A 15,485-nucleotide genomic window follows, 5' to 3' on the forward strand; every position below is an offset into this window, starting at 1 on the left:
ATAAATAGACATTTCAGCAAGCAGTTTTTCTTCATCAGCCACCAAGTCAGTAAATGCTGTGGTACCTGGACTACCCGTAAGAGCCACTCACAGGGCAGCCCATGCTTCTCCAAGGAGCTGACGTGTAATGTCCAAGAATGGCACAAGCCAGACACCAACAGTCCTTTTGCAAATCTCTGCACCAGCAGAAGGGCCAATCAGGCCATTAAGGCCACAGTTTGATTTTAAAAAGAAAAAGGAACACGAGAAAGTCATAAAAGACTACAGCCAAAAAATTGTCATAGGGAATTAAATTCTAATATTTAATAAGCTCATCATGGGCTCCCTTGTTGTAACTGCCAACTGCTGGTCCAGTATAGAAAGCAATGTGGAGATTCCTTAACTGTCTTATCCTAAGCTTTGAACAAGAGATATTATGCATGAAACATGATTAATTTTGTGATGCTCAGTATCTAAAAATAATACTTCAAAATGCCCTCTGTAACATTCTCTAGATGCTTATTGTTACTGTATCTTACCTATATGCGGGAATAATTTTGCTTGCTATTTTTTAATTGGCAAATAAGGGCATTAAAGGCTTTCTTTCACTTAACTACACGTTTCAAGCAAACTTCTGAAAGAGAAAGCATAGAAACAGTAGTCCGATGGATCATGATAGTTCAATGCATTACAGAAATTATGTCTTTTATAACATATGTGATATGTTATATATATCATTTTATATTTGATTTTTAAAAATGATTATTCTCTCCCCAAACACTGCTAGGATGTCTTCTAGATATGATAGGATACTATCCCCAAGTCTTCAATGACCAGATCAAGAGGGGGAGTATATATGTCTTGGAAAAAACATATTTTCAAGCATGTTTAACTAAATGTACAGTGAACTGGAATCTCATCTTACAGAAGTACACTGCTCACCAAAGACTTGTAGCTCCCTCTTCCATATTCATTTCAGTTAATAGCAAGATTCCTGGGATCAGCCCCAAATACCTCTGAGTATATCTAGCAATGCTAAAATTGGAGTTTAATATAAACATTTATTTAAATGAAAAAGTGTTGCCAGTCTTATCAGTTGCTGACTCACAGACTAAAGGATTTGAAGGCCTAAGGTAAAGTCACGAGTGCTGAAAGCTTCAGCAAACTATTTTCATGGCAAGCAAAAACTAACAGACTGGTTTAACACATGGACTAATGTGCTCTGTGCTCAATAAATCTGTAATCTTGTCCAGGACTTCTGATGGTACGGTTGCCCAAAGGGTTTTAAGTATTATCAGAACTGATAATAGAATAACTATCTCTGCTATTTGATCGCTCAACAAAGATTTCTGCTTGCAGCAAAGATAAATTTATACTAAGGACCTGCATACTACTTTCTGTGCAAGTTTCTTTCCTAAAAAGCTATAGATTATCAAAAACATATGAGTATTACTCAGGTTGCTGAAACAAAAATAGAAGTCGTCAAACTCACTATTTTCATCTGAACCAGATTCACTCTGAAAAATGATTTTATACAATAAAGCAAAAAAAGGTAAGTCAAACTGCACTGGGAATTCTGTCAGAAATTCTAATTACAGCTGGTCAGGAATTTTTTAACTAAAGCCAAAGCATTTCCTGGTCATATACCAGTTTTGAGAAAGCTGCTATTGGAAACATTTTCTCAGCTCCAGCAGCGGGTGCAGACAAGAAAAAGTAGTTGTCTGGGACAGGGAATAAATAACTTGTTGGTCTGAGCAAGCAGCTGGGTTCTGCAGAGCCCATGTTCAAGTCTTTGCTTGACTGCTTGATTGAGAGCAGGGAGTTGAACTCATGTGAGCGTCCTAACCAGACAGCGATAATCTGTGTTTCTTTTTAGCTTGATGAGTTATACACAGTGGAGGAGCTCCATCCACAGAGGGCCCAGTCTGCCATACCAGAACAGTCCCTCGGCGCGCTGTCACACAGCCGCAGGAGCGTTCATTCCTGTGAGCCTGATGCGGGCACAATCTGATTTGAAGGCAGGTCTCCCACTTCCCATGAGGATAGCATGAGCACGAGACAATTTGCTGTGGTAGGTGTCTATTCAAAAGATTATTTTTCCGGTCCTGATATAAAATGGAGGGAAAAAAAGAATCTCATGGTAAACCTCTCTCCACAGCCTACCCTTTCAAAAGCGTAGATTCTCCCAGGTCGCCATACTGCTGCATTTGAAGGAAAGGGTGAGCAGAAACTGTCACAACCTCTGTCCATGGAGACAGATGATGTGGCTAAGGTACGCCTATCTGCATTTGTTGCAGAGCTCGCTCTACGAGCATAGTTTATGAATGTGATCATCTTATAAATGAATTTGCAACAGAAGACGGAATTATGGAATATTAACAAACGACAACAACAAACTCGTTACTCGTTTCCAGTAGGCATACCCAGCGGATCTGCGCAAACACGGCGCCAGCTGCAAAGCGCTGTCAAAGCACCAAGGCCGTCTGGCCGCGTGTGGCCAGGAGGGTCCGGGGCGCCGTCCCCGCGCCGCCTCCCCTGCCCGCCTGCCGACGCAGGAGGGCGCCCTTTGCACGAGCAATTACACCCAGGGCAGCAGGTTGACCAGCATTTCCCGAAGAAAACATTTCTCTCTTTGAATCCCGATGCTCCTAAGGAGCATTTGTTTCACAGCTCGGGCGTTAGATGCGCTGCTCTACCATTAGTTACTGAACAACAGTAACGCCAATTTGCCTAAAGACCGTAGGTCTTTGCCGGAAAAGGACCTCACAAATAAGTGTTTATTATACATACAATTTAAAGGGAAGCTTCGCAACGACTGATGAGAAGTGTGACTAACTTTTTAGGGGCTTGTGCTTGTTTTGTTAAGAGTTACTGTTGATAGAAACTTCACATATTTATATGTGGAAATCTAATTTCACTCTAGCAGTGCTTCACCTTCAAAAATAAAGCGTGCAGCTACCAGATGCAGTGTGTTTATTTGAAACAGCAAATGCCCACCGTAGGACTGACTTCTGCATTTCACGTGGCATGCAGCCAACTGTAAGTGACCCTTAAAGTTACTATGAGGACTGCCGACTCTGTAGACTGACGCTGTTGCCTTACGCTCCTCAAAGCAGAAATGGAGTAACTGTATTTTTGGACGTTTCCAGTCTGAATCACTTCACAGTTCAGCCAACTATTATAGATTCCGCAGAAGAATTACACCTACTACCTCCGGCTCAGGATGAAAACACACACATACACCATTTGGGAAATACTGTTAGCAGAAGCTTGAAACCTTCAGAGGAAGGATTTTTTTCTCTTTTTTGGCTATCGGAAATTAGCTTGGCAGTTACGGGAGCCAGGCTCAAATTCTACCCTCTCCCTCCCCCCACCAGCCCCTCTCCCCCCACATCGTCATTAGCTTCCCTAAACATAAATGATTCAGCAGATCACCCTGCTACCCTGCACCACTTTCACCTTTCTCCCGCTTCCGATTCGCATGCCAGATTTTGTGGACGATCCCACGACACGGAAAATGTATTTAGAGTCCCCCGCTCTCCCCTCCCTCCTGTCCAGGGCCACCAGGTTTCTGGTGGCAAATGAAAGTGAAAGCGCTCGGCGCGGTGCCTTGCGCGCACGCCGGGGCGCAGCCGGCTCCCCGCTCTCGCCCTGCGCCCGTCCGCCCTGCGGTGCCGCTCAAAAGGATGGGCGGCTGCCTCAAAAACAGCCTTTCAAGCACCGACCGCTCGCTTGCCCTCCTCTGGAAATAATGCATTTTTGTTTTAATAAAGCCCCTTGCAGAGCCCCGGCTGGGTGAACGACAGCCCCCCCCCCCCCCCCAGGCCTCCGCCGGCTCCCCCCGCCGAGCCGCTCCGCGCGGTGCGGTGCGGCCGGGGGCGGCCCCACGCCGGCCCGCTCCCCGGGCCGAGGCCGGGCTCCGCCGCCGCCGCCGGCGGTGGTGGCGGTGCGCGGCCTGGCCCCCGCCCCGCTCCTCTCCGCTGCGCTCCGCTCCGGCGCGCCGCTGGCAGCGCTCCCCTGGCTCCCGCCTCACCCCGGGACACCGCGCCGGGGGTCGCGCCAGGGACATTAACTCCTCGGCGGCCGGTCCGCCCGCCCCCCGCCGCCATCGCCGCCGCCGCGGCCCCCTGGCCGCCCGCCGCCCCCTCAGGAGCGAGGCGCGCGCCGCCGCGCGCCACCGCCGGTGAGTGGCACGGGGCTTCCCTGCCCTCCCCCCCCCGCTCTTTTTCGTTACCCCGACTGTACCCCTGCCCCCCCCGCCGCCACGTGACGCGGCGGGCATGCGCAGCCGCGCCGCCGGCCGGGGCACATCTGCAGGCTGACGTCAGCGTGCTCCGCGCCGTTCCCCGGGCGAGGCTGCCAAGGCTCCCTGCTGCCGCCGCGCTCGGCTTGGCCGGGGGCCGGCAGCGAGAGGAGGTCTGGGGCTACTTCAACCAAACTTTCCTGAGTCCTTCCTGCTCTGCCTGCCTGCCTTCCCTCTCCCCCTTTCTCTCGCTCGCTCGCTCTCTCTCTCTCGCTCCCCTCTCCTCCCCCCCCCCCAACTCAGATGATATTCACATGGTATTTTGCACAGAGGAGGCTGTTCAAGAGGAGGGCACCCACCCCCACCCCAATATAAGCCTGTTTTTCCTTCCTTCCTTCCCCCCCTTTTTTGTTGGAAAGACAAAATGTGCAGGGTGATAGGTTGGGTGAATTGATGGCATCCCTCCTCCTGCCAAGTCAGTCCGTTTTCTAAAAACCCCTTTTAGGAAGGCTAGAGAATTTTATTCTGTTGGAGAATATAACCCTGATGGTTGCTTGCACAGAGGGGAAAAGCAGAGAGGAATACGGGAACCGTCCTGTGCAATCTCTATTGTTTGAAACTTACTTTATATCAGAAATTGAAGATGAAAACGGTAAGGAAGATTTCACGCTATTCAATGAAACTTTTGCTTTTCTTCTGTCCCGAATAATGGTGCGTGCAGGGCTTTGGGGAGCGGGGGGGAGGTTTATATTGCATTAGGCGAGGTGGATTTGGAGTAATTTCAGAGCGAAACCTTTGAGGTTTGAGGATGGGGGAAGGGGGTGCGAGGATTTTCAACCGAAAAGGGTAGTGATTTATGAAGTACGGTCTTGAATAGTGCAGCTCTTTTTTAGAGTTTTTTTTTTTTAATACTAAATCGCTGGTAGAGGGAAGAGGAAAAAAAAAAAGGTGAAAACCAAAGCAGCCCCCAAAACCCAACAAACAACCCACAACTATTCCAGACTGCCGTGAGTTTAAAAAGCCCAGCGTTTGGTCGTGTCATGTCCAGCGCCTACTTTAGCGGTCAGACAAGTGCATATTTTGTGCCTGAACTCAGAGGGTCCGCGCGAAGGCGAGACTGCAGCCCTGATGCTCGCGGAGATGTTAAGCTCTGGCCGGGCTCATCAGGAAGATGGAAGCGTGTGGTTTTGATTTACTTGGAGCCGCTTGGGGTTTGCTAGACTCTTAACCCCGCGGAGCCCTGTTTATCGGCGCGCGCCCTGGGCGGCGGGGCGCGGAGGGACCGGCGCGGTGGGGGAGGTAAGTGGGCTCTCGCTGCCCGGCGGCGGCAGTGCGGATTTTCGGGCTTCGCTAATTTCTTTCATTGTTGTACGAGAGGGAAGAGGGAGAGCGAGAGAGGCAGACTCCTTGTTTTTATTTGGGCTGCCGGTGCAACGCGTTTGGGCCAAACGCCAAGTGTCTGGGTCACACGCGTTTTATCCAAATAGATTCAGCGCTGCTGTCTGGAAATGGGCTGCTGAAAGTTAACTTTAGGATCAACTCTACCACAGCAACCAGACTCTTCCCTTCAGCCTCTCTAGGGAGGAGGGCTTTTTTTTTTCCTCCTCCTTCTGAATTTTCTTTGAGGGATGTGTGTCTGGTGACCTCCAGCTTGCTTCAATACTAGTATTTCCCGCTAAGGTCTCTTTTTGTTATTGTTAACGTTTGTGTGTGTGTGTGTGCAGACGTGTGTCTGTGTACGTATAATATTAGTGTGTATACGTGTAGGGGTGTGTGGGTAGATATATATTTATATATATTTTAGCCTGCTGGTTTTAGGCTTTTGTTTTGTTTTTTCATTTTTAGAAATACAATGACAGCTGATCCTTTGGCCGAGCTCGAGGGGAGGAGTGGGGCAGACGGAGGGGAAAGGCTGTTCAGATAGCGGCAGCCCTGTGCCCCCGGGGGGCAGCTGGCCGCGGGTTTACATTATGGCACACACAGCAGCACTCTTTCTTCACTCTTCGCTTTCTGATGAATAACCGGGAAGGAAAGATCCGTCTTTTCCCTTTGTACTTACCCTCTCATTTCCCCCAGCGGGCCCCCCCCCCAATCTCTTTTCAAGAAGCCCCTTCAAAAATGAGGTCTGCGTGCTGCTATTTACGTCTGCGTAGCTCCCGGGGGGCACGGCTAATCCGCCGGCTTTTGAAGCCGTGTAACGCTTTTCACGGCCAGCCCCGATACCTGTAATTGAATTTGTTTTGATTGACTCGCACCCCCTCCCCGTCCTCTCCCGCCCCTCCCTCCGCATTTCCTTAGCAACCACTCGTACTGCCGGCGCGGCCGGCCGCCCCTGGCCGCGCGGGGCGCGCCTTGGCGCGGCGCTCCCGCTCCTCGCCCGCCCGCCCGCCCGCCAGGGGCGGCGGCGGAGGCGGGAAGGCGGCGGCGGCGGCGGGCACCTCGCGGCCGCGGAGCGCGCCGCCCCCGCGGGAAGGCGCGGCCGCCCGCCCGGCGGCCCCTGCTTGTGGGGGCCGCGCAGACGGCGCCCGCGATCGCCGCGGGAACGCGGGGCCGTTTTCCGTCCGCGGGGCAACCCGATGCCTTGGCCGTTCCCCTCGGTTGGGTGGGCTGGTTACCCGTATGCCCGATTCCGCCACGAAACGCGACCTGCAGTTTGTTTATCCAGTCCAGTACTGCTCCGTGCCGTTGCTGCTACCGCAAGACCCGATCACGGCGAAGCGTCCGTTAGGCTTTTGTGGTGCCCGCCGGCGCAGGAGGGCGGTTGGCGGTTGCCCGGCGCTGCGGTGGCCGTTGGGCTCGTGGCGCTGTGGTGGCGGCGCGGGGGGAGGGGAGGAGCGCCTCTGCCGATGCTGCCCCTGGTTTGGGGGTTATTTGCCCCTTAGCAGCTTGCTATGATAAAACTTCAGCTCCCCTGTACTAAAACTCAAGGGACGGTAGAGTTGCCCAAGGCGCCTAACCTGTGTCCCTTTGCCATGTGGGAGGGTACCGAGGTGACCAATCTGAGCAGTTTGGTTAGCCACTGCCACCAAATAATCCACGTTGTGTCCCAAAGTCTTGCTGTATGTGTTTATGGCCTTTTTTTTCCTTATTGCGGTTCGGTTGGTAGGAAGCCTGTGGTAGCAGTGAAAGACTGCCACTGAGTCATCTGTGCTGCCACAGCATCCCCCGTGCAGGGCACTGTCTGGCCATCCCCGTTCCGGATTTTGAAACACTTGACGTAATTTTTCTTTGCTGCTCCTGCAGAGGTTTTAGAGTAAGGCAGAAACTATGGCTTTAGGTAAATGTCAGGGAAACAGAACCGCACCTTCTGCTGCCTGTGATAAACGCCTAGTTCTGGCACTAGGTAGAGAAAGCACCTCTTGTCCTAAGTTTAGTGCTGATGAAAGGTGGTGTCTTGACCGTAATCAAACCTGAAATGCTGAACGTATATGGGTAAAGACAGAGAGAAAGTATAGACAGGAGAGGCTTTTATGTTCCTACCCAACTTCATACTGGAAGCACTATAACTGGAGTTACTGGAGTGCTTTGTCCTTCACATCCGTTACGATTCCATTACTAAAAGGGGATGTTGTTGTGTGAATGCTTTTTCTCTAAAGCTTAGAATAAGGCAAACCATTTCACACAGGACCTTTTCACATCCCCATCTGAAAAGATGGGGATGACTTTTGGGCGCTGTTGACCAAGGCTTAACGCGGGCCAGTGATGCCCAGATAATGGGCACCGTAGTTACTTCCAGTATTCCGAGCTACCTACTTCTTCAGGTGCTGCAGTTTCAGGAGATCTTAATGTTAGGGCAATTTATTATCAGCGTAACATGAGCTTCCCATTATGATGTTTTTGGCTCAGTAAAAGCTGTGAGGCAATGTTGCCTCTATATATGGCATTAATGAGCCATTACTGGAATATTGTGTCCAACTCTGGTGTCTATGCATGAAGAAGGATGCTGAAAAATTGGAAAGGATTCAGAAAAAAAGGCTGCAGAAATAATTAGACATCTGGAAACTGTATTGTACAGAGTGAGGTAGACTGAATAGATTGAGTTGCTAATCGGAGAGTCAAGAGGTGATTGTATCAGATTATAACTATCCATTATAACTAACCTCATTAGCAGACCAAGGGAAAGCAAGATGCAGTGACTGAAATCTGAAGCTGGACATACTCAAACTGGAAATAAGGCACATTCTTTAATAGACTAATTTAGCAGAAGAGTATGAGATTGGTTATGGCTTTTCAGAACTTACAATAAACTTTGGCAATCTATTTAAAAGCTATATTTAAATATTAGCCAGATAATAAAGGCATTACCTGAAAGGCCAGGTTAGAGATTTTATTAATACCCTTTGGGGCCTTACTGTAAGTGAATGGCATCACTGAATCCTCATGCTTCCTCAGAGAAAAAAAAATATTACTAAGCCCAGGCCATGCTTACAAAATACCAGTTATTTCCTCTACATACTTAGTTATACCCTCTGTACTATCCTGAAAGATACCTAAAAAGCAACCACTGGAATGATCAGATTAACCTCATGAACATAGTAATAATAAGATGCATTTCAAATTGGCAGAGAAGCTTCCTAATATTCACTATGATGTTAGTAAATAGGATTTGCTTCCTGTTGATTTTGAGATGAATTTGATATATATAAAGTTGAACAGTTCTACATACTGCAATTATTTAACCTTAACAAACAACCCACTGACTTTAAGAGCATTATGCATCTGAATGAATGTTGTTAATTTACCTTGCTAAAATTGTGGGAGTCCCTTACCTGGTGCGTGTGTAAATGACTATGTATGCTGTTGGTCATTTCTTCAAACAGTTACCCCTTCTCTGGTGTTCTGTTTTGACATACCCCAATCTCTGTAGAAGCTGCTCTAAGCACAGGTGTGCTGGGATTGTATTAAGACTGATTAGTACCAGCTGATGTAACACCTGGTATGGTATCCAGTGATAACAAACTGCTGGGCAGCTGCATAGACCTTCCATTTAACCGATGGCCAGATACAGGGCTGCTTTTTAATGTTACTGCAATAGTTTTTTAAATGTAGAAAAATAACAGGTAGCATGTCATTCACTCAATCCCATTGCCTCCAAAAGGAAATAAAAATATATTCTAATATATCAAATGACACTTTATGTGTACAAAACACTTTTACAACGTATTTAAAAGCTTAAAATGTGTGACAAATACTTTCAAATACTGAAATTCTTTCTTTGGTGTTAGAATGTGCAGCATTCCCATTTAACTGAATGAGAATTTTGCCTGCATAAGCAAAACCCAGGCCCAAGTAATAACAAAATACATGCTGTGGAAAGATCAGATAACTGTACTCTGGATTTTTTCCCAGGTTCTTCCTCTGTCTACCAGTGTATTGGGTTTAGTTATTCACTGCTGAAATCAATGAATACATTGCATTGATTATAGCTGGAACAAGTCTGAACAAAATATTTGAGCAACCTGAAACTTTTAACTTTATAAATTCTTACACCTATTTAACTTGAAGCGTATATGTGCATCTTAAGCTGTATGGAACTCCTCGTTCAAGGTTAATGGTACTTCATTGTTTTTAAGATCGTGACCTTGGGCCATATAAGTAGTAATGGTTAAATATTATTGTATTTGTATTTTTATATTGTGTAGTTCATTATAGTTACTTAATATTTTGCAGTATAGATCTGTTTTAATAGAAAGAATTTGCTTTGACTCATTTTTCTGTTGTTTTTCAGGGAAAGAAATGGAGAAAATTCAGTAACTGCCCAGTCTAACATCTTACAGATAACTTAAGGAATTTTACAAATGCTTATTTTTGAGTTGAGAAAATGACTGCAGATATAGAAGAAAGTACAGGTTGTCGGAAAAGGATACCTGTCAAAAAGTGGAACATCCAGTAGTTAATTTGGAAGTAATATAAAATAAATATACCTGTTATGGTGCGATTCTGGAGTGGAGTTAAGTCTATAGCACACAGGTAGCCCTCCAAGGAGGGGGGGGGAAAAACTTTCTGTTTTTCTGAATTATGGAAATTTTTTGGAAGACGTGGACATGGATTTTGAGCCTAGTCGTTATTTCGTCGGAATTTCACAGTGACAACAGGCTTTCATATAGTTCTCAAGGTAGGGGTCTGACCTCTGTAGCTGACCAGAAGAACGAATTTTTGTGTTAAATGTGGGTAACGTTTTCTAAACCGTGTTTATATAATTGATGATATCTTACAGGCTCTTAATTCTGTCATGATTCATTATCATGACAGATTCATGAAAGATTAATTACAGAGACTCCGATTAAATTGTTTTTTTTAATTTCTGTCTTTCTTTTAGCTGTAAGAAAGCCCTGCAAATTAAATCCTGTAAAATGTTGTACTGGCTAATAGTTTAGAGACTTGTCATAACCCCATTAGCACTTCTTAAAAACCAGGAAGTAAGGATCTAATCTTACTTTGATCCATTAACTTTTATAGGTTTTTTTTTTTTTAATGGAATGAAGAGCCGTATACATGTTTTTATGAAGTAATACTTCTTGTCTTTACAACTGTTTTTATTTTCGCAGGTGGATCTAATAGCTTTTGGCTTTGAATGGTATCACTGGGAAGAATGCCTCCTTCTTGGGTAGAATTTAGCCCCAAATATTTGCATATTTTGGGTAAATAGGAAAAAGATAAGCAGTTTCTAACTTTGGCGTTTCCAGTGGCATCAAATTTAATAGGAAACTGAACATATTTTGTTTACTTAGAAAGAAAGTGTATTTTATTTATAAAGCTCTGCATCTCAAATTTACCTGCAAATGACTTTCACTCGTGAGGGTGATGAGATTCAGCCAAATATGTTTAATGTTTATACTACTACTTGTTGTTTCCTGTTATATTTTCTTCTCTTTTATGCCCACTCCCTGGACTGTCTTACCTTGTGATTACAAAGAGGAGTTCCTGTCTTACCTTGAACACTACCAGCTAACAATCCCAATAAGGGTTGATCAAAATGGAGCCTTCCTCAGCTTTACTGTGAAAAATGCTAAACCCTCGAGGAGGAGGAGGAGCGCAGACCGTTATGATCAAGAACTGGCAGCATCTAAATTATTTTTTAAACTTTCCGCCTATGGCAAGCACTTTCATTTAAACCTGACTCTCAACACAGATTTGGTATCCAAAAATTTTACAGTAGAATACTGGGGGAAAGATGGACCTCAATGGAAGCACGATTTTTTAGACCACTGTCATTACACAGGATATTTGCAAGACCAACATATTACAACTAAAGTGGCCTTAAGCAACTGCGATGGCCTGGTAAGTGCATGTTACATGTTCTGGTATAAAAGTGTCCTTGTCCCTTTTAAAATACTGAAGAAGAACTTAATTGGCATATCTTTCAGTCTTTTGAATTCCTGCGAGAAGCAAGAAGGTGCAAAAAAAAAAAACCCAACACCAGATCTGGGTCCTGGGGAAAAGTAGTCATCAGTTTCTTAAGCTTAATTGTAAGTACTAAGACCCAATTCTGTAGTCCTTCAGCAGGCTGCGTTTTCAGTGTTGACAGTGTCTGCTTTAAGGCTGCAAAATTAGGTCTGTGGTGAGATTATTATAGGTTATTAAAATTTAAAAACTCAAGGGGCGAGGGGAACACTGGATCCTGTAAGATGCTCAGTCTCTCCAATGAGACATTGATTAAACTGAACACCCACTTGCCATCTCTGAGAATTTGGGTATAGAAAATTCAAGTAAATAACAGAGGAGAGGAATTGTTTGGCGTGCAAGTCATCATTGGTATAAATCCAAAAAGCAAAGAGGAAAGCAGATCCTTTGCAAGTACCAGCATTAGAAAGTGACTGTTCTTTGGTTTTTTGTTTTCTTTAAATGTTTTTGTTTACAAGTCAAACAATTGCATTTAAACTAAAAGTAGAATTAGAAATTCTCATCTCTACTTTTTTTTTTTTTAATTAACTCTTCTCTTATTGTTGATCTCTTGATCACATGGCAGTAATACTTGAATGGGAAAAGTTCCTTTTATTACAACAGAAATCTTCAACTATTGTGTTACAAAATACTACAATACAGGGGCATCATTAGGAAATAGTAAATCAATAATCTAGTAATTATGGTAGTAAAAATATGTGTGTATGTATAGTGGTTATTTGTTCTATTTTTATTACAGTAGAACGCCAGTCAGTTGTCTTGTTAGGTGTAGACAGATCTAATTGCTAAAGGAGGGGGGAAAAAAGATTAAAAAATTGCTGAAGTATGTCCTTTTTATCCTTGGAAGCTCTATAGAGTAATGTATCTTGGGACATGATTGCAAACAAATGCCTTCAGCTTCAGAGCTAGATAGATTGCAGTGCACCCAGCTGTTTGTGATCACCCTGATAAAGTTTAGGTTAACGTTTTGGGTAGTCTTGATAAAGAATTTAATGAGGATTTCCAGGGGTGAATGACCACTTCTACGGAAACCTAGTTCAGATGGAGCTCTCTGCCGAATGTGGTATCACAGTTCAGTTAATGCAGACTTGCAACTGATTTGTCTTAATTTAATATGGTTTTAACTTCAATTTTACAGTCTCATGTAAGAACATTTTTTCACTGCCCTTGTTGCGCCTCGCACTGTGAGGTGACTTTTGACACTCCTGTTGTTGCGTGATTTCCTTCTGTCCGTATCCTCATTGTTTTGCTGCAGTGAAACCTTCTATTGTTTTATGGTTCCAGGTGTCAGTGGATTAACGTAGTGTTTGTAAGTTAGCTTTAGGGTGGATTGTTTCCCAATTAAGTCGTTATCTTCAGAGTTTTTAGCTTTTGACAGCTCTTACATCTCTTCTTCCAGATACTCCTGGTCTGTGTTAAGGCAGTCTTGAGTGCCTGGGCGCACTATGACTGGGTCTCTGGAGTCCTACTCCATGGTCGTGCTTCCTGACTGAGACTGCAATGTGTCAGGTGCCCACTGCCTCTCCTAGGAAAGACCAAGTCAGAAGCATGTGAGGCTCCCATAACGCTCCAAAAGCAGAAGTGAGGTTGCTTCTTCAGTGAGACAGGGAGCCTTTAAAGGGCTGCAGTGGTGGGCTGGACACAATCCACTCATCTGCCATACCAACTCCTCTGCCACACGGTGTTGGCAGGGCCTTCCAGAGAACTGAGTATGGGAGCTACCACTCCATTCAGATAAATCCATCACAGAGTTATTTTTAAAATGATGATTCTTAGTGACAAGCATTTTATTATACAGCTGCTTGTTAGAACATGCTTAATAAAAAAAAACAAACAAACAAACTATTATTTATTTTAGAGTTGATGTTAATTCAGCATATAGTAGATTCATGCTCAAGGCATTTGTTATGTTTTCCAGTCTTCTTGTTGGTCTGTAAGAGACTGCCGGTCATACTCTGCATACTCCTTGGTCCGCATCTGTCCAAAGCCTGTGATTTTAAGTTGTCAATAATATTGAAAACAAGTAATAGCTGTTAACACTGAGTGGTACTTCCTCCATCTTGGCTCACTTTCTTCTTTCTAATTGTAAACTTAAGCCTTCCATTTATGCCGGTTGTCCTTTTAGGATTTAGGATTATCAGCTCAGTCAAATTTCGTCCCCTTATGAATGTTTTGAGTTCCTCTGTGTGGTTATTCAGGATGGGTGGTTGAGACCATGGTTTAATTGATGTAAATTGTATGAATTTGAAAAACGTTTGTAGTATCTGAGATGAGTTTTAATGCAAATAGAGCTTTCAGTTTCATTATGATAAAACTGAGCAGCAATCAGTTCATTTGCCTCTCACTGTTTACAGTTTCAGCCTCTCCCTCTATATTCCTTTTACCTAGTGCCCCAGGACTACAGGCTGCTAACTTACTGAGTGTTGTTCTTGTAGTTTTCATCTGCTGGGCCCCAATTATGCTGTAATTCATCTGAAGTTGAACGCTCTAAAACGCTCTAAAATCCAGTGAGCAGTCATGAGAGGGACCTGAAGATCTTGTCCAGCAAGCTTGTTAGCTTCCGAACTCATAGTTGCTTCGCTGGATGTTCCATTTGTGTATGGATTGCACGTTTGGCCCTCTCGGGAAAAATCCTGCAAAGAGCAGTTTTTTTCAGGCCTTTAGATGTTGAGTGCAAAGCAAGAAGGCTGAGGCAAAAGCAGTTGCAGTGCTGAGGCATTGTCTAAGCTGGTTATGTCATACTGAAGGGAAGAAGAAAAGAAACAGTGGCAGGCTGGCAGAAGAGAGACTTTTACCCTATGGAGAGAGGTCGGTCTAATTATGAGCGGAACAAGTTTTAAAGAAAAGTTTTGGGGCTTTTGGTAGTGGAATAAAGCAGAAATCAAAACTTTTCCTGTTCTTATTCACCTCTGCCCACTTCAGGTGTCAAAGCTCTTATTGAACGCTCTAGCAAGTTTTCTGCTGTGGCAGATTTTCTCATTTTGAGCTGAAAAGCCCAGTAGCGGGAAATACTTTTAAAATTTGCAGAAAGTGATTTATTATTAGGAAAGTGAATCGGAGGTTAAATCTCATTTTGGGGCTACTGTGGTTCCAAGGAGATGTTTAATGTAAAATACCAATATTCCCATGGCATGTAAGTTTACATGGACTGTACTGGGTAGCACAGATGTCTCTGTCCAAACAAAATGATTAAGAAAGCCCGAGTAGGAGGTTGTAGCTAGAAGAATGAGCTTTACATGGTTAAAGGAAGAATTATTTTGCCAGAAAACTCCATATTCTTTTCATATATTCAAAAATTTATATTTTTATAAATTGTTCATAGGCGCCTTAAATTAGCTGATATGAAAGCTGATTCTACCTTAAATAGGGCATCTACTTTTACAGATTGTAAATTGCATATAATGTGATACCTTGAGTAGTACTTTTAAATCATATGCAAAATAATTCATGACTTATCATTTCTCTTCTTTCCAAATTATTTTATATTAAAGCCTGAGCTACTATTCTGTTTTTTTTTTTCTGGAGTTCTCTTTGTTGCTGATAAGTATTTGCAGTATGGACTTTCAGAAAATCATGTATAAGCTCTTCCTAGTTTTAAAGTGTTTAGGTAAATTCCATAATGTACTGTCCCAGTCCAGATCACTTTTTTTTTTTTTTGTACTTAAGAATGCACTAAGCTAAAGCAGCCTGCTTCTTCAGTCATAAAAAGGCACAGAAGCAGAGAACCAGCTGTAGTGATATTGAACAACACAGAGATTTTTTCAGAAGTTTCCATTACTATTATTTTGTATTAAAAATAGATAAAGCTAGAAAGGTGTAAAGCAGGGAGAAACTTTGGAAAACAACAGTACTGTGTGGA

At 44.2% G+C, this 15,485-nt stretch overlaps 1 protein-coding gene across 3 annotated transcripts in view; it reads left to right on the plus strand.

Annotated features, from left to right (window-relative positions):
• The first annotated feature begins 4,482 nt into the window (after positions 1-4,482).
• LOC138064344 (A disintegrin and metalloproteinase with thrombospondin motifs 6-like) overlaps positions 4,483-15,485 on the plus strand; it is a 164,204-nt gene continuing 153,201 nt past the window's right edge. Inside the window, exons 1-3 of one of the 3 annotated variants that reach the window (XM_068926397.1) lie at positions 4,483-4,874; positions 9,951-10,337; positions 11,139-11,503. In XM_068926397.1, coding sequence (XP_068782498.1) covers positions 10,241-10,337; positions 11,139-11,503 — 462 coding nt within the window. In that variant the 5' untranslated portion in view covers positions 4,483-4,874; positions 9,951-10,240. Of the gene's footprint in view, positions 4,875-9,950; positions 10,338-10,716; positions 11,504-15,485 lie in introns of those variants that run through there. The other 2 variants (XM_068926396.1, XM_068926395.1) reach the window with 2 other exon arrangements.

Source organism: Struthio camelus, chromosome W (assembly GCF_040807025.1).
Source record: "Struthio camelus isolate bStrCam1 chromosome W, bStrCam1.hap1, whole genome shotgun sequence".
In the NCBI taxonomy this organism is placed as follows: Eukaryota; Metazoa; Chordata; class Aves; order Struthioniformes; family Struthionidae; genus Struthio; species Struthio camelus.